At 35.2% G+C, this 19,503-nt stretch overlaps 1 protein-coding gene and 1 non-coding gene across 2 annotated transcripts in view; one reads left to right on the forward strand and one right to left on the reverse strand.

Moving 5' to 3' along the window:
- Positions 1-19,242, forward strand: part of KIF11 (kinesin family member 11) — a 55,592-nt gene extending 36,350 nt beyond the window's left edge. The window contains exons 17-22 of the mRNA XM_054572468.1: positions 1,566-1,672; positions 12,594-12,873; positions 14,865-15,087; positions 16,209-16,357; positions 17,043-17,159; positions 19,111-19,242. Of these exons, the coding sequence (XP_054428443.1) occupies positions 1,566-1,672; positions 12,594-12,873; positions 14,865-15,087; positions 16,209-16,357; positions 17,043-17,159; positions 19,111-19,242 (1,008 nt within the window). The remainder of the gene's footprint in view (positions 1-1,565; positions 1,673-12,593; positions 12,874-14,864; positions 15,088-16,208; positions 16,358-17,042; positions 17,160-19,110) is intronic.
- Positions 6,882-6,990, reverse strand: LOC129070058 (U6 spliceosomal RNA). The gene has a single exon (XR_008529076.1). It is a non-coding gene; the product is annotated as a U6 spliceosomal RNA (small nuclear RNA).
- Positions 19,243-19,503: the final 261 nt, after the last annotated feature.

The raw sequence follows: 19,503 nt of genomic DNA on the forward strand, positions 1-19,503 counted from the left end.
TAAAACTATTGACATAATTTAGTGGTTAGTAAAGGATTGTGTGGTGGTGGGTAGTGAGGGAGAGGGAATTCATACCCATGTCACCAAAAATGAGAAGAAGAACATATCCAAGATTTTTAGGTAAAATATAAAGCAACTTTAAAAGAAGATTAATCATTTTCCTAATCGATACTAATGCAACTTTTCAGAAAAAGGATTGGTATCAGAAATTAGTAAAAATAAGAGTTAACATTTATTGAGCAACTTATGTGTTTAATTTCTCCCACTAATATAGATATAGGTTTTATTACTAGCCCAGTTTTCTAATGAGGAAACAGAGGCCTTGCAAGCTTCTAACAGTATTCAGATCATGTTATAGGGTGCCAGTGATTACATTGCCTGAAAAGTATTTATTTTTGAGTGGCTTCTCTATATATTTCTTGAATATATTCTTGCAATTTGAAATTGCAGTAGTATCTCATATCTCTGCATAGGGTTATTTACCTTAAACTTGTCTAGAACTTTTTAGGTATATATTCTAAGGTAGATAAACTTTTTATAAATTAGCTCTTTTGAAATGTTTAAAATGGGTAATGAAATGTTTAAAACCAAAATACCTGTGATCCAAAAAGTATTTTAGTATGGATGGTTTGAATTCTCTGGCTTAAAAAAAGCAAGTTTACTAAGTAGAGAATTTCTTCGATTTTTGTAGAGCTTGAAGTTAATCACTAACAAAACAATTATGTAAAACTCTGAACACCTATTTATATGTAGGTATTTCTGATAATACCTGCATTTCGCTCTACTCTGAGGCTAGTAAAAATACTGACAGACTTTATTCATAATCAGAGTGTTAGCTCTGCCTTATCAGCTGATGTGTTATTCAAAGATGGACCGAACTAATGGACTGAACAGTGAATAAGCATACTGGGCGCCCTTTCGAATCTTCCTTGGTCTTTAGTGTAGCTTCTTCATTTTGCCATATAAGTCTCTAGCATGTTGTACTCCTGTAAGAGCTTGTTTTTAAAGATGGCAAGTATGAGCAAAGATAAAACTCTATATTGATATTATTAATATGATCCATCTAGGTTCTATAAAATGTTTCAGCTCTAGTAATAACAAATTTTGGACTGCTTGACCCATGAGTTTATCAGCTTCACATTTTCCTTCTGGTAGTGTTACCAGTTAAGAAGCCACTATATATTTGTTACAGTGATTCTCAAACATAATGTCACATTTTGATATATTTGGTAAGTTTAGAGGTACACTAAAGGTATTTGTTAAAATACCAAGTTACTCATTATTTACTTTAAAAAAAAATCCCTATAATATTATCCTTCTAATATCAACCTCCGCTACTTCCCTCTATGGGAGAGAGGTAGCGTTAAAGAACTCTTTCAAAAAAAATTTTTTTGCTTGTTTGTGTGATTATTTATTTATTTATTTATTTATTTATTTTAGTTAAATAACTCTTGTAAGGAATTTGTATAATTCTCACCTATGGGGATAATACTTTATGTCAGAATAGAAAAAAAGTTCAAGTGTGGTAATTTCAATCTCTTCCTCTCCCTACACCTTTCTTACAGGAACTTTGCCAGTTAATCAGTCTTTGGGGTGAGAGATTCTGTGCTTTGGAGGAAAAGTGTGAAAACATCCAGAAACCACTTACTAATGTCCAAGAAAACACAGAGCAGTAAGCGGTTTGAAAATTCTATTTAACTTTTTTCTGCTTCTGAAATTATTTCAGCATAAATACCTTCGATTAGTACAAAAACAATCAACCCAATTTCTTGTTTAACATTTTATTATGTTTGTTTTCTCATTCTCATTCTTCTCACTTTTCCCCCTGTACTGTTATATATTTATATTTTTTCTGAACTAGCTGAGGATGTTATAGATATAATGCAAACTTTCTCCTAAATACTTCAATGTATATTTCTTGAAAACAAGGATGCTCTTATATAACCATAGTACAATTATATTAGATCAGAAAATTAATATTGATAACTGCTATTATATAATATATACACCTAATTCACATTTTGTCAATTATCTCACTAATGTTCTTTATAAGAAAAGAAAAAGATTTTCCTCCTGGTTCAGGATTCAGCCCAGGATCATGCATTGCATCTGTCATATCTTTTGAGTCTCCTTTTATCTGGAACAGTTCCTTAGTCTTTGTGTTTCAGACCTTTACTTTTTTTCAAAAGTATAGAATACTCATGTCCCTCAGTTGGGGTTGGCCATCATGATAAGTTGAAATTATCAAGAATACCACAAAAGTGATATTTTTTAAAAAGTTATATTTTATTTGTGCTTTTGTAATTGTCCCAATTTCCTCCCTTGTGTACCCCTCCACTCAGCTCTGCCCTGCGCGCGCACACACACACACACCCCCCCACCAACACACACCCTGCCCCCCCGTCCCCGCCTTTTAGGCAACCTCCACATTGTTGTCCATGTCCATGGGTCATGGACTTGTTCTTTCGCTACTCTATTCCCTATGCTGTACTTCACATCCCCATGACTATTCTCTAACTACCAACTTGTACTTATTAATTTCTTCACTTTTTTTATCCATCCCTCCAACCCCTCTCCAGACTGGCAACCATTAAAACGTTCTCTCTATCTATGAGTCTATTTCTATTCTGGTTGTTTATTTTATTTTGATTTTTAGATTCAGTTGTTGATAGATATATACTTATTGCCATTTTATTGTTCATATTTTTAATACTCTTAAAAAAGAACTTTTAATATTTCATATAATACTGATTTGGTGCTGATGAATTCCTTTAGCTTTTTCTTGTCCTTCACTTTTAAATGATATCTTTGCTGGGTAGAGTACTCTTGGCTGTAGTTCCTTGCTTTTTATCACTTTGAATATTTCTTCTCAGTCCCATGTAGATGCAAAGTTTCTTTTGAGACATCAGCTGACAGTCTTATGGGAGTTACCTTGTAGGTAACTAACTAGTTTTCTCTTGGCTGCTTTTAAGATTCTTTGTATTTAACCTTTGACATTTTAATATTGCGTCTTGGTGTAGGCCTCTTTGAGTTCATCTTGATTTGGATTCGCTGCACTTCCTGAACCTGTATGTCTATTTCCTTCATCAAGTTGGGGAAGTTTTCTGTCAATTTTCAAATAGGTTTAAAATTTCTTGTGCTCTCTTTTCTCCTTCCGGCAACCCCATGATGAAAATGTTGGTATGCTTGAAGTTGTCCCAGAGGCTCCTTATGCTAACCTCATATATTTTTTTTTTTTTGGATTCTTTTTTCTTCTTGCTGTTCTGATTGGGGGTTTTTTTTGCTCCCTTGTATTCCAGTGCACTGATGTGATTCTCAACTTCATCCATTCTACTGTTGATTCCCTGTAAATTAGTGTATCCTTTGTTCCTGACTGGATCTTTTTTATGCTGTTGAGGTTCTTACTGAGTTCCATGAGCCTCCTTATAACCAGTGTTTTGAACTCTGCATCTAATAGGTTGCTTGTCTCCATTTTGTTTAGTTCTTCTTCTGGAGTTTTGGTCTGTTTTTTCATTTGGGCCATGTTTCTTTGTCTCCTCATTTTGGCAGCCTCCCTATGTTTCTTTCTATGTATTAGGTAGAGCTGCTACATCTTGCCAGGCTTGGTAGAGTGGCCTAATGTAGCAGGTGTCTTGTAGGGTCCAGTGGCACAGCCTCCCCTATTATCCAAGCTGGGAACTCGAGGTGTACCCACAATGTGATATGTGTCCACCCTACTCTTGTAGTTGAGCCTTGATTGCTGTTGGCATGTCCAGGATCAGCCACCAACCATATTCTGTCTGAGGTCACATAGCATAAGCGACACAGCGATTTGCAGATGGCTACTACTTGTGCTGTGCTAGGAGGTGCCCAGGCAAGGCCAAGCTGTGAACCAAGTCCAGATGCTGCTTGTTTTAGAGCATTTAGGAAAATCTGAAGCATGGACAAAGACAGGCCATTCATATGGAAAAGCCTCTGAAACAAGTTTGGTGGGCCCAAAAGTTGGTTTGGTTGAGGCAGGCCAATGGGGATTCACCAGGTTTTTTTTAATAGGACAAACTGTTAGCCAGGTTGAAGGAGTCTCAGTTGTGGAGCTTGCCTGCTGGCTCTGTGGCTCTGTGTCTCTGTGGTGTAAGGGCTCAGAAAAGGAACAGTGGACTCTGCCAGCTCTTATGTCTGGGTAAAAGCATACCCCCAGCTCTCACCCTGATGCCAAAAAGTTCAGTTCCTCTCTGTAGGCCTCAGTACCTTTCCAGCTGTTGCCCTGGAGCTGGAACTCTGAGAGAGTGAGTCTGAGTAATTCTGTGTGCAGGGCCTTTAAGAGGAAGAGGAAAGGAAGAACTTCCAGGAAGGCCAGACCTTTCTGTCTTCCACAGCCTCTAGCCCCAATCCCCACTGGTTTTTACAACCAGAAGTTATGGAGACTTACCTTCCTAACACTGGAATCCTGGGCTGGGCCCTGGTGTACGGCTTGGACCCCTTGGTCCTGAAATATCCCTCCCAATTTTTATCTGCCATCTGCAGGTGTGGGACCTGCTTGTTCCATGTCTCTGCTTCTCGTACTGGGTCGATGTGGTTTCTTCTTTAAATCTGTAGTGTAGGACTTCCATTCAGCTTGATTTCTGACAGTTCTGACTCATTGATCTATAGTTGTAATTTTGATGTTACAAAAGTGATTTGTTTTTAGTGCATCTTAGATATCACAAGGTAGATGATACCTATTTGTCTCATAATTGGTGATGTTTTATTTAACTCAACTTAGTTACAGTGCTGTCCTCCAGATTTCTCCACTATAATTTAGTTACTCTTTTCCTTTGCAATTCATAAAGAATTTATGTGGAGATTCTTTGAAACTATATAACTATCCCTTTCCTCTTAGGGTCTAATGATAATATGTGTGAAACAACCATAATAATAGTGTCTGTCAAATTATCTTTTCTAATTTTGTCATTTCTTCTACTATTGTTAGTTGGCATTCTGCTGAGAGGAAGAGTTTTTCCCTTTCCATTTTTCCTCCCATTTATTTTTATTAATTTCTTTATGTTAGCATATACTCATGGAATCTTTTGTCCTCTGGGTTATTTATTTTGATACTCAAATTATCCCAGCTTTGACTAGTGAGAAACTCTTTCAAGTTGACTCCTGTATCCTTTTAGTATGACCTATCATATTTGAGCTTCTTACTTTCTGGTATAGGAAGATGTTTCAGGCTCATCTGGTACTTTATCAGCCCCAGCCCTGAAATCATAATAATAGAAACCTTGACCTGAGCTCTAGGTATGGTATTGCTACTGGGGTGTCATTTCTTCTAGATACCCTAGGTGAATACAGCTAGAAGTGTGTGTGTGATGTGTGTACATAGACATGCATATAAATACTCTATATTTGTGCTCCCTTTCAGACAGTGAGAAACCTGGATCTCATTCACAGTATATTTACTTAATTTGCTCTGTCTTACAATATATAGTAAGTAAGTATAGTAAGTAATTTGTCTAACCCATGGCAGTAACGAAATTTATACTTACTAATTAGAGTAGGGTTTGGCTGGTGGGCTGGATGCCTGTGATTGCAGTTAATTTTATTGGACACAGATATTTCTATTTGTGTTGCCTTTGGCTGTATTTGGCTGCCTTTTTGCTGCAGATGTACATTAAAAGACTATACAGCCTTTAAGACTAAAATATTTTTATCTGGACTTTTAAGACAAAGTTTGCTGATTCCTTCATTAGAGTTTAATGTTGCTTTATAGCCCCCTTGCTTGTCAGTCTCACATACTTACATATGTTCCAGTCAGACTTAATTTTTCTTTTAGAAGTTTTGAAATTTTATTTTTAAAAAGTTTTTCTTTTTCTTTTTAATAAAAATAAAATTTTCTTAAATTTTTAAAAATTTATTGGGGCAACATTGGTTTATAAAATTACATAGGTTTCACATGTACAATTCTTTTTTTTTTCAAGTGTACAATTCTATAATTTCAAGTGTACAGCTCTATAATAGATTATCTGTATATTGTGTGTTTAACACCCAAAGTCACCATTTATCCATCCCCATGTAAGATATATTTATTTTATTGTTAGAAGGTTTTGTTTATTTGTACACAAACACAATCTTAATTAGTAGAAATAGAGAAAGAGGTGAAAGGCTTGTATATTGAAAATTAAAACCATTGCTAAACAAAATGAGTAAATAAATGAAAAACCATCCCATATTCAAATATTGGAAGATTTAACATTGATAAAATGGTAATAGTCCCTGAAGCAATATAAAGATTTAGTGCAACCCCATCAAAATTCCAAAGGCCTTTTTGCTGTAATGGAAAAGTCCATCCTTGTAATTCATATGGAACAACAGGGGAAGGACTCATCTTCCCAATTTGATAACTTCCTGCAAAACTATTGTAATCAAAACAACAAACTTCTGGCAAAACAAACAAACAAAACCAAGACTGATGAAATAGAATTGAAATCTAGATATAAACCAAAACACCTATGGCCAATTTATTTTCAACAAGGGTGTCGAGGCTTTTGTAATCCATAAGAAGGGTCTCTTCAACAAATGGTGCTTGAACAACTGGATAACCACATGAAAGTGGATGAAGTTGGATCCTTGCTTCAGTCCATATGCAAACTATAACTCAAAATAGAAGAAAAACTTAAATATGAGAGCTAAACTTATAAAACTCTTAGAAGAAAACATGGGGTAATTGTTCATAAATTCAAGCTTGGCAATAGATTATAGATTTGACACCAAAGAAACAAAAGACAAAATATGTAAGTCAGACTTCATCAAAATAAAAATGTGCATCAAAGGGCATAATCAAGAATGTGAAATGACAATGTAAAGAAAGGTAGGAAATAGTGTATTTGCCTTTCACATACATATAAAGGTTTAATGCCCAAAATATAAACATGGAACGCCTCACAAATTTGAATTTGCGTGTCAGCCTTGCACAGGGGCCGTGGTAATCCTTTCTATTGTTCCAGTTTTAGTATATGTGCTGCCAAAGCGAACATCCCATGTAAGATTTAAATCTATGATTCATTTTACATTTTTATGTAAGGTGTGAGGTTCGTCAGGTTTCGATTTTTTGCCTATGGATATTCTAAACTCTTGAGGAAAGGGATTTCCTATTATATTTAGACCTATTTTTGTTCATAAAACTGTGCCTAAAGTTCCAAGCTTCTTTCTGTTTGGAAACTTCCTTTAGTCTTTAAGGTCTGCTGGTCAGAAATTCTGTTTTTGTCTGAGAATACCTTGATTTTCCCATTCATACTGAAAGAGTCTGTTCCTGGATGTAGAATTCAGGGTTGACATTCCTTTAAGCATCTGGAATACATTGTTTTCCTTTCATTTTGGCCTCCCTGAGAAATCTTCTGTCATTCAAATAATTATTCACCTATAAGAAATTTCTCTAGCTGCTTTTAAGATTTTTTTCTTTGTCTTAACGTATTTAGGTGTCTTATTATATGGTGTCTTACATACGGGGCCTGCCAGAAGTAAGGCCTGCTTGAGTGTGGTTGGTAGGGTAATAATATGAGTGTAATAATTTGTAATTTTAATTTGAACATTTCACCTAAAATGTCATATGGTGTGCTGGAGTGTGATATTGTTATGATACAGAATTGCATGCTTATGATTTTGTAATAAAAAAAAGGGGGCGTCATTTGTGCCGGACCCTGTATTCCTATTTGGGTTTGCTCAGTTTCTTGAATCTGGAGACTGAACGCTTTTCACCAGACTTGGAAACTTTGATCTATTATTTCTTTGAACACCTCTCAGCCCTATACTCTTTCTCCTCTGCTTCTAGGACTTTGATGACACAAATGTTAGATCCTTTATTATGGTCATAGGTCTCTGGGGCTATAGATGTATGATTTATTTTCTCTTTGTTGTTATTCATATATTCTACATATGATCTGTGTTCATGTTCACTGACTCTTCCTTTGTCATCTCTAACTTAACTGATGAATCCATTCAATGAAGTGTTCTTTTGGGGAGGGTGATAATTTTCATTTGTTTCTTTTTTTTAATTATTTCCTCTATTTCTTCACTAAATATTTTTCCACAGAAGTATTATAATTGCTCATTGAAACATTTTTATGATGGCTGCTTTAAAATCCTTGCCAGATGATTCCAACACCTGAATCATCAGCGTTGGCACCTTATCTTTCCTCATTCAAGTTGTGATTTTCCAGAGTGGGTTGTTTGTTTGTTTTTTTTTAAGATTTTATTTCTTTCTTTTTGGAGAGAGGGAGAGGGAGGGAGAAAGAGAGGAAGAGAAACATCCATTTGTGGGAGAAACATCGATCTGTTGCTTCTCGTGCACCCCCAACTGGGGACCTGGCCTGCAACCCAGGCATGTGCCCTGGCTGGGAATTGAACCAGCGACCTTTTGGTTTCCAGGCCAGAGTTCACCAGGACTCCAGAGTAGGTTTTGATTGTATCTTGAACATTTGGGTTATTATTTTAGGAGATTCAGGATCCTATTTGTCTTCTTTTTTAGCGGGAATTCACTCTGTTTAGGTTTACTGTGCAGATCCTGCTGGCCCACTTTTGTGGACTGTGGTTCCAAAGACTGTTTAATTTTAAGGCTTTTTCAGTTCTGTGTGTGACTACCCATATAAGAATAATAATATATTCTGCTTTTGATGGATGAGGTATTCTAAACTAAGAGAGGAGTTTGAAATCTCCAACTATAATTGTGGATTTGTCTGTTTCTTGTATCAATTCTGTCAGTTTTTGCCTCATGTGATGTTTTATTGTTAGATGCATACACGCTTAGGGTTGATGTGTCTTAGAGAGTTGACCCCTTTATCATTATGTAATGTATTTTTTTTTTTTTTTTTGGTGATCAAATTTCAATTTTTTGCATGTAGCTGTCCAGCTCTCCCAACACCATTTGTTGAAGAGGCTATTTTTACTCAAATTTATGCTTCTGCCCTGTTTGTCAAGTATTAATTGACCATAGAGACATGGGTTTATTTCTGGGCTTTTGATTCTGTTCTGCTGATCTATGTGCCTGTTCTTGTGCCAGTACCAGACTGTTTTGATTACAGTAGCCTTGTAATATAGTTTGATGTCTGGTATTGTGATCCCTCCTGCTTTGTTTTTCTTTCTCAAAATTGCTGAGGCTATTCGGGGTCATTTATGGTTCCATATAAATTTTTGAAATGTCTATTCTTTGTGAAATATGTCATTTGTATTTTAATAGGGATTGCATTGAATCTATAAATTTCTTTGGGTAGTATGGACATTTTGATGATGTTAATTCTTCCAATCCATACTTCCATTTATTTGTGTTTTCCTTAATTTCTTTCTTCAGTGTCGTATAGTTTTCTGCGTACAGGTCTTTTACCTCCTTGGTTAAATTTATTCCCAGGTACTTTATTTTTCTTGTTGCTATAGCCAATGATATATTTTTTTTTTTTTTGGTTTCTGCTTCTGCTATTTCATTGTTGGTGTACAAAAAAGCCTTCAATTTCTGAAGATTGACTTTGTTTCCCACTTTTTTGCCAAATTCACTTATTAGGTCAAGTAGCTTTTTGGTGGTGTCTATAGGGTTTTCTATGTACACTATCACGTCATCTACAAACAATGGTAGTTTTACTTCCTCTTTTTCCATTTGGATGTCCTTTATTTCTTTTTCTTGCCTGACCGCTGTGGCTGGGACTTCCAATACGATGTTGAAAAGAAGTGAAAGCAGACATCCTTGTCTGTAATGTATTTTTTATACCTGATAATCTTCCTTGTTCTGAAGTCTACTTTATAAGTAGATACTAATATAAGAAATTAATATAAGTACTTCAGCTATTTGCATAATAATTTAACTCTCTCCATTCCTTTACTTTGGCCTAAGCCTTTATATTTGAAGTGGATTTCTTGCAGATAGCATAATTAGGTCTTGCTTTTTTCACCAAATTTAACAGTGTGACTTTTAGCCAGTGTTTTAGACCATTCTCATTAAAGTTTTGATATAGTTGGATTAAAATCTACCATTTTGCTATTTTGTGTTTGTTGCATCATTTGTGTTTTGTTTCCATTTGCCCATTCCTGATCTAAGTTGAGCATTTTTGTTTTCATTTTATCTGTGCCATTAACTTATCAGTTACACTTTTTAAATTACTTTTTAAGTGGTTTTTTTTTTAGGATTAATAGGAAACATTTTTAATTGAATTTATTGGGATGACATTGGTTTGCAAAAAAACCATACAGGTTTCAAGGGCACAACTAAATAAAACCTCATGTGCACATTGCATCATGCGCCCATCACCCCAAGCAAAGTCTCTGTCCCCATTTTCCCCTGCTTTGCCCTCCTTCACCTAGCCCTCACCCCCTTCTCCCTCTGGCTATTACCACACTATGTGGTATGTATATATGCTTTTTGGTTAACTCCCTCACCTTCTTTAATCCAGTTCTCCGACCCCCCTCCCCTCTGACAGCTGTCAGTCTGTTCCACGTACCCATGCCTCTATTTCTGTTTAGTCGGTTTAGGTTCCACATGTCAGTGATATCACATGTTATTTTTCTTTCTCTGACTGGCTTATTTCACTTAGCATAATAATCTTCAGGTCCATCCATGTTGTCACAAAAGGTAGGATTTCCTTCTTTTTGATGGCCTCGGAGTGTCCCCTTGTATAAATGTACCACAGCTTTTTTATCCAATCATCTGCTGGGCTGTTTGGCACTTGGGCTGTTTCAGATCTTGGCTATTGTAAATAACACTGCAGTGAACATAAGTGTGCTTATGTTCTTTTGAATTAGTATTTTGGGTTTCATAGGATATATTCCCTTCCAGAAGGGGAATCACTAGGTCAAAAGTAAAATTATCATTTTGAAATAATTTTAATCCACCTTCAAATAGTGTGCTGTTTCATGTGTAATGAAAGGACTTTATAACAGTATATTTACAATTTCTCCTTCACATTTCTTATGCATTATTTTTTTATATTTTACTTTCACATATGCTATATATACCCAATACATTATTACTCCGATTGCTTTCCTATTTTATTTTTTAATATGACTACTAGGAGTACTTACTTTTTAAATGTTATTAAATTTATTGGTGACATTGGTTAATAAGATTATGTAAGTTCCAAGTATACAGTTCTATAAGTACATCATCTGTAGATTGCATTTGTGCTCATTACCCAAAGTTAAGACTCCTTCTGTCACCATGTATTTGGTCCCTTTACCTTCCTCAACCTCTCCTACCCCTTTACCCTCTGGTAACCATCATACTGTTGTCTGTGTCTGTGAGGTTTTTTGTTTTTGTTTGTTTATTTGTTGCTTTCTAGAAGTATTTACACTGCATGTGTGGTTCATGTTATATATCTATTGAACAATGCTGATGTAGTATTCTGCCTATCACCTCTATTACTACCTAACTCCTACCATCTGTTTTTTAGTCCTGTTGTTGGTACTGTTCATTATATCATGTTCTGTTTTGCATTCTTTCTAGAGCCTGAATCTTGAAAACGTTTCCCTACTTTGTTTTGCTAGTGTCTAGACAAAGATTTTGGGTTTCTTCCATAGCTTTGAAGGGATAGGATTGAAATGGGAAGGGAGCTATGGTATACTTTCTTTAAGGCATAGGCAAGTCATTTTTCCTATCTTCCTGGCATTGGCTGTGTGTAAAAGAATTAATCAGGAGCAGGGCCCATGAATCTTGATGAGATTTATGTAAACTGAAGTTTGAGACCCACTCCCTTTGTTATTTATTATAATAGTTTGTAGTCACTTATGAATAAGTTTCATCTTCCTACTGGGTTGTGATTCCTTCAGGGGGATAGATTTGTGTTGTTAGTCTTCAAGTTTACCACTTAAATTTTTTTTTCTATCATGTCCACTTTATCTGGGATTGAATTTTTGAACACATTTGCTTACTCACATGGTGTGCCACCTAGTGGTAATAGAGGGTAACTTTCATTCCTCAAAGTTTAATTCCGTGGTGCTCTATGATGACTTTAATGCTATTATGGGAAACTTCACTGAGAGAAGGAAGCCACCAAAGAATTTTAAATGTATATTCTAACAAGCCTTAGTTTTATGTCAGGGTTATGTTTCTATGTACTATGTGTACTTTATGTATAGTTTGTCACACATCAATATCATTCCTTTTAATTAGAAGACTTTATAGTTGACTTTTGTAAGATTTATAATTTTTATGATTTATGTTATGAGCAAGGTAAAACTGCTTAAAAAGAGAATGACTGGACAGTTTGGGGACTAGACTAGAGGCTGTAGATGCCCTTAAATAACATAATTTAATAGGAGGAATAAAACACACAGATTTCATTTTAATAATTGTATAGTTAATACTCTAAGAGGTAAAAGTACAGCATTATACCTCAGAAAGGTAGGACCGAGATAGGCTTTATGAGAAAAGACATTTTCAAAGGTCATCTTATCGCAGATGTGATGTTGGTCTGCTGTGAAAAGACACTGACTAAAGCATCCCTTCTCAGTGTTGAAGACTAAGTGAGAACGTGGGCTCTGGAGGCAGACTACCTGGGTTTAAATAAGCCATTTTTGATCTGTGTAATCTAGGGCAAGTTATATATCCTTTGAGTCTTAGTTTTCCATTTTAACAATGCTGTTCTCTTTTCCTATAGGAAATCTAAGGATATAATCAGCAAAACAACTTATCACAATACAAAATTTTGTGCTGATTGTGATGACTTATCACAGGAACTCAGACATTTTAACCAAGAAGGCACACAATTGGTTGAAGAGTGTGTGAAACACTGTGATAAACTCAATAGCAACCTTGAAATAACGTCTCAAGAGACTGAACAGAGATGTGAAGCTCTGAACACAAGCGTACTTTGTTTTTCTGAACAGTGGATATCTTGCTTAAATAAAAGGGAAGAGGAAATTCAGAACTTACTGGAGGTAATAACTTTGTAACTGGAACCCTACTTTGGGGAAAATTGTGGTTATCAAAAAAATTAAATATTCTTGGCTAAGAATTGGTTTCAAAACTAATGACATTTAAAAATATAATGAATGAGTTATCATTTTAAGTATATAATAGTTGATATGCTTATGCATGATCTTGTTTCATGTATATGTATCCTAGAGGCCAAAATTATTTCACATTTGTCTGATCCATATCTGTTCTTGGTTTCTGACTTAGTTCCTTCAGTTAAGGGCCCTCTGTCTTTTGATATATAGTATCTTCCACTTCTATAAGCTTTTTACTTTTCTTTAGTAGATTAAATCTGTTACTGCTTTTAAGTATTTAGGATGTTGTTCTGATTGCTCAATGAGTACTTGATAGGTTTCTCATTTTGCTTGAATTTAACATTCGCATGAACCCTTTGTTGGTTTGCTTTTTACTTTCTGTACAATAACAAGATTTCATTAATATTCTTAGGAATTTTGTTAAAAAAATAAGTATTTTAAGCTATATAAGCTATTTTCACTAAAGGGAACCAGGGTGTGATGTAAAAATAGCTGATTTTAGGTTTGCAGCAGGAAATGTACCAGATGAGCCTAGAGATCATGTCATACCAAACAATAAGAAAGCTATTCTGTCCTGATTAAGCAGGGTAATGGATGAAGAAAAATGTGTAGGTGACCATACCCAAATTCAGATTAATCTTTAAGAAATTTTGTTTTTATTTATTGATTTGAGGAAGAGAGAGAAACATTGATTTGTTGTTCCACTTATTTATGCATTCATTAGTTGTTCCTTATATGTGCTTTGATGGGGGATGAAACTTACAACCTTTGTATATCAAAATGATGCTCTAAACAACCAAGCTACCTGGCCACTGATTAATCTTAACATAAAAGATAACCAGGTATATTGTGCTTTCAGTACCAGCTATGAAATATTCTTGCCAAAAAATTAAGCCTAATTTAGATCAAGCCTTTGGATCTAACTAGTTTGTAGAAAATACAGAAGACAGATAAACATGAAAATACTGCATAGCCATGCAATTGACCAAATCCAGAATTTGAGATAATCCATAGAGCAAAGGCCTGGTTTCTTCAACAACAAAAATTTGTTTCAAGGAGAAAAGTATGAGGAAGGATGAACCTATATCAAAGGATTAAGACTAGATGGTCTCTCCCTAGCTGGTGTGGCTCGCTTGGTCAGAGCGTCACCCTGTAACTGAAAGGTTGCGGGTTCGATTCCCAGGGCACATACCTAGGTTTCCTGTTTGATCCCTGGTCCGGCACATGCAGGGGGCAACCGATCAATGTTTGTCTCTCACGTTGATGTTTCTTCCCCTCCCCATCTCTAAAAAAGCAATGAAAAAATGTCCTCAGGTGAGGATTAATAAAAAAAGAAGAAGAAAGATTAGGTGGCCTTAAGTCCTAGTTTGCCTGGCGTAGTCCTTGTTTCACATTTTTTGTACTAGGGTAATTATTGAGAATGGCCCTTTTCATTCTGAAAAGTATTCCAGTTTGCATGATAAATTGTATAGGACTTCCTTAAGGCATATCAACCAAATCTAATAAATTCTAACTCAAACAAGTTGTCAAAAACACTTGAGACAGCTGGTGAAATTTGAACACTGAGTAGACATTTGATATAAAGAAATCAGTTAAATTATTTTGATTTGCAAGTGGTCTTAAAGAGCTCTTAAGTCTTAATGTATGCTGAAGTAAATGGATGAAACGATACAAGATTTGCTTCAAAATAATCCCAGGAGGAGGAGTAAATGGCCAGTCTTGTTTAGGCTCTAACCCATGTGCTGATAAACGTTGAGGCTGAGAAGTGGTTACAGGGGGGTTAATTTTATTCTCCCTACTTTGGCATACGTTTTAAAAACTTTTTATGGAAAATTTCAAGGCAAGGGGAAATGATATATTGAGTAAAGCACTGACAAGTTTGATTTTTAGTAATAAAAGTGCATTTGCATCATTTACAGGTTGTAAACCAACGTTGTGAGGCTTCAAGTTCAGAGATTACTGAAAAATTACATGGACAGAAAGCAGCTAATGAGAACCACCGTAACATTTTTCTTGGTCAGATAAATATCGATGAAGACAAATTAATGACACAAAGTCTAGAACTTAATGACACTATAAAAATTGGTTTGGCTAAGCTTAATTGCTTTCTACATCAGGATCTGAAACTGGATATCCCAACAGGTACTTTAAGAGGGAAATAGAATTATTAAAGTTTTGAAGTTGAATTCAACCTTGTGCAGTGCTAGATGCTTGGAAAAACTAGGTCCAGCCATTGCCTGATAGGAATTTACCACCACATGTAATCAACTCAAATGTGGAAAAATTGGAACCCTAAAGTAACTTTAATGAAGCATCAGATATCATGATATAGGTGATGATACTGCTAGATACTTGGGCATCACAGTTCAGCCAAATTTTACAAACATCTAGGGAACTGGCTTTGTTACTAGAGAACATTTAAAAACAAAATCAATCAACAATCTAGCACCATGATTTATTTAATTACATTCCTATTTTTTTGTTCATTTGCAAATTAGAGGAATGTAAATAAATAAACCTAGTTTAGTGCAAAGCTCACCACATTGTGCATTTTCTTATGTGTACCTCTCATTTTGTCATGGGCTGTTAGATTGGCATTTATGAATCACCGTTTTGGGAGGCATAACAAGCTCTTTAGCACAGGATGAGTGACTGAGTTGCTCATTGGATTGCGGTAAATTCATTGGATTGTGGTAATGGTTGCACATCCTGGAAATTTACTAAAAATAATTCAGTAGATTTTATGGTATATACATTACACTGTAAAGTTTTTTAAAACAATTATAAAAGGATTTTCTGCTAAATATTAGTTCATTATTTTCCCCCTAAGAATCCTGTAATATTTTTGTCCAGTTTTCAATCAAATTAGGAATATCAATGTTAAGTAGAAAGGCAAGTGCCCAAATAAAGTATGAGAGCATGAGTTCATTATAAAGAAATTTAACTGGTTAATATTTAGTTCCTGTCAAATTTATATGATTATTCCTGTAATGTGATCCTGTTGGGAAAACTTCTTTTATTCCAATAATACTGTCTACAACATACCTTTTGTAACAACCTCAGAGATACAAAATTTCATGTTTTGAAAACAATTGTGTCTATTTAAAATCAGTTGTCAAGTTAGGGAATATTATTTAATAATTATAAGCAATATATGCCTGTTAGGTGACAGGACTAGTAGTGTAAGTTGTAGCATTAAAAAAAAAAAATTTTATTCACATCCCACACTTCAATTTTTCCCGCTTAAATGATGTCTACTAAAGGTACAACACCACAGAGGAAAAACTATGTATACCCCTCAACACTGGTGAGAACTGAACCACGTGAACAGCTCCTTGATCAGCTGACAAGGAAACAGCCTGAGCTGTTAATGATGCTAAACTGTTCCGAAAACAAAGAAGACAGCAGTCAGGTAAAACTGGAAAAAAATGAAAATTTTAGAACTCTCCCATAAACTTGATATCATCACCTTCATGTGAAGAGTTTTAGTCTTTGCCCTTCAACCCTACCTTGTCTCTCATTTATAATATTGTCTGAGCATTAAGTCTTTCTTTTATCTGGACATTTTTTATTATTAGACTCATGGATAATAATATCTAATATTTATGTTCTACTTATGTGCTAGACACTGCTGTTCTAGCTTTACATATGTATTTACTCAATTAATTCTCTTAATTCTGTGAGGTGGATGCTAGTACTATGTCCATTTTATAGGTGAGGAAACTAAGTTATATTGTTGCAAGCCACAAAGATAGAGTTGGAATTAGAGCATAGACAAGCTCCACAGTTTGGGCTTTGAAGTATAATAATTCTAGAATAGTTGGGAAATCAGAAAGTAATAAAGAAGAAAATAGAAAAGAAATTATGATTCCATTATTCTGAGAATACCACTTTCCACATTTTATTTTAGGTACTTCTCTGTATGAGAATATATTAGGGATTATTTTAATTATTTTGTAAACTTTCTACTAATTTTGTTGAAATATAAACTTTTATACAGTAGATAGTGTGTTATTTTAAAAGAAGAAAACTGCCTTTACTTTTGGGAAGACTTTTAAGCCCTTGGACTTAATCACTCATCCTGCTTCTTATTTTAGGACTCAGATGAAGAAAAGGCAGTTCTGGAGCACACTATTGAAGAACCCCCAGGTCAAGAGCCATCTATAGATGCTAATGTGGATTGTTCATCAAGTGGTGGGGTTCCATTTTTCCAGGTACCTGATTATATCCTATCAGATAACCCTTTCATGTCTGGTATAGCAATCATTTGCTCTTCAACATAAAGGCATTAGTCTCGGTAGGTAGAACAAGGAAATATTTTCAGTTGTTCCTTTAGAATGGCTTGTTAACTTCTCTAATTTAAATTATTTATACAATTAGATCATTGATTAGGGGTTTTCTGTAGGATAAATAAAGGCAAAATTTGACTTGATCATCATCTTCAGTTCGTAATCTTCAGCTGCTCTTTTTCAGCTTCCTACTTACTCAGAATGGATACTGGGAACAGTCATTTCTCTTCCCTCTGCCTTTGACATGGAAATCCTGGAACCTGTCTCTGTCCATAATCAGACTTTGAAGGCTATGAGGGTTTAAAAGATTGAGAGACCAAAGTCCTCTTAGGTTATATTAGTGATTTCTTCTGCCTGAGGCTTTGCTCTTGTTAATTATTTCTCTGTGTTTCCTGAGCTCCTCACCTGCCTTGCTCTTGTACGGTTAAATCCTGTGATGTCGCCTACTTCCTTTTACATGCTTTTGGGAGTATGGCCCTCTAAACTGCCTAGCACCTTTCCCTGTGTTTTGAGGACAGGAGCCTAGACAGCCTGTGGAGTAAAGATTTCATTATGTAGGACATTGATGCCTCCATTTTACAGTTGTAGTGCTGCTTCTGGTATGTATATGCTTATACTTGTCTTCAATGGACTTGGAGGTCTGCTACCAAGTTCTGAAGATTCCATCCCTCATTTAAGATGTTAAAACTTCTAGCTCATGAGGGTGAGTGTGGCAGGGGAAAGTGGTGGTGGGAAAATGGAGACAACTGTATTGAACAACAATTAAAAAAAAAATAACAAACTTCTAGCTCAGATTCTATTAAATTCCTCTCTGGCTGCCTTAAGACAGTTTTATCCCCAAATTCTTACTTTTGCTTTATTCTGCCCTATTAGACAACTCTATATATTTCTTTTCATTTTCCAACCCTTTCTTCTATCTTACAAAGTTAAGAAAAGGGGGAAAGTTCAAAGAAGTTAATTACTATTTGAAAATCCATTCATTATTACTGTTTAAGGCATTTCGAAGGCCAGGCTTTTTGTGGCTCAGTTGTGAGGAGGTCCCTACAAGCACAGGAAAGATTTGGGATTGGATTTTAGACCTTTAGCTGAAGTACAGAATTTTTTTTTCCCTGATAGCACTATGATCGGAAGTTTTCTGGGTTTAAAACTCTGAAGTAGGTTTATGATTTGTCTCAGCATTGATGACAGGGTCTACAAAGATTGCCAACCATCTCTTAAAGCAAGTATAAGGATTCCAATGAAATACCAGTTCCTAAATGAAAAATATGAAATAAGTTTACATGAATGATAAAATACAGTTTTTTAAAAAGTGTCTTGAGGTAGCCCATATATCAGATTCTCTGCTTAAAATAGTACTGCCTTTTTTTCCCCCCTCCAAAAGCAAATCTTTGTTTCCCTACAGGATTTCTTCACAGCAGCACCATTGGCATTTGAGGTGGACAGTCCTTTGTGGCGGTGGCCTGTCCTGTGTGCTGTGTATTATATAATGTTTTGCAGTAGCTCTGGCTTCTTCCCCCTAGTTTTAACAACCATAAATGTCTACAGACATTATGAAGTGTCCCCTAAGGTAGGGAATGAGGGACAAAATTGCTCCCTCCTGAGGATCACTGTTCTACAGTCAGATTTGTTATTATGCCTTGGAATATCATACAGAAAATATTTTTTTCACCCCACTCCTTCCATTGGTGGTAAATGAAGCAGGCATTCATTTCTGCTTGCCAGACAGATTGTTGGTTCATGTTTGTGCTGAGCTTTTTTGGAAGCTCTTCACACTTAATTTTTTTCCTATAATCCAGAGAACTCTGAAAATAGAGTATAGCTAATATGTATCAAATGCTACTTTATATTGACTTAATTTCTCCTCTTAAACCCACAGCATAAAAAATCACATGGAAAAGACAAAGAAAACAGAGGCATTAATCCAGTGGAGAGGTCTAAAGTCGAAGAAACTACTGAGCAACCTGTTACAAAGAGCAGATTACCTCTACGAGCCCAGATAAATCTGTAGTTAACTTGAGGGTTTTAATTTTATTTTTAAGAAAAATGAAAACTAAAACCTGTAATTCCAGAACTTGCGCCTTATGTATAGATTAAAAACCAATAGAAAATATCAAGGCAATATTGTAAATTCAGTTGCATTTAAAATGCTTACTCATTTTTTGTCATTCCTCTGTAGTTCACTATGTATTAAGTTGGATTTCATTTGGTATTTGCATTGAGTAAATATGTATTTCTAGCCTTTGATATAAAATTGTGTTTTCATAACAAA

Source organism: Pteronotus mesoamericanus, unplaced genomic scaffold (genome assembly GCF_021234165.1).
Source record: "Pteronotus mesoamericanus isolate MK-2021 breed Mesoamerican mustached bat unplaced genomic scaffold, CSHL_Meso_final contig_24, whole genome shotgun sequence".
NCBI classification, from domain to species: Eukaryota; Metazoa; Chordata; class Mammalia; order Chiroptera; family Mormoopidae; genus Pteronotus; species Pteronotus mesoamericanus.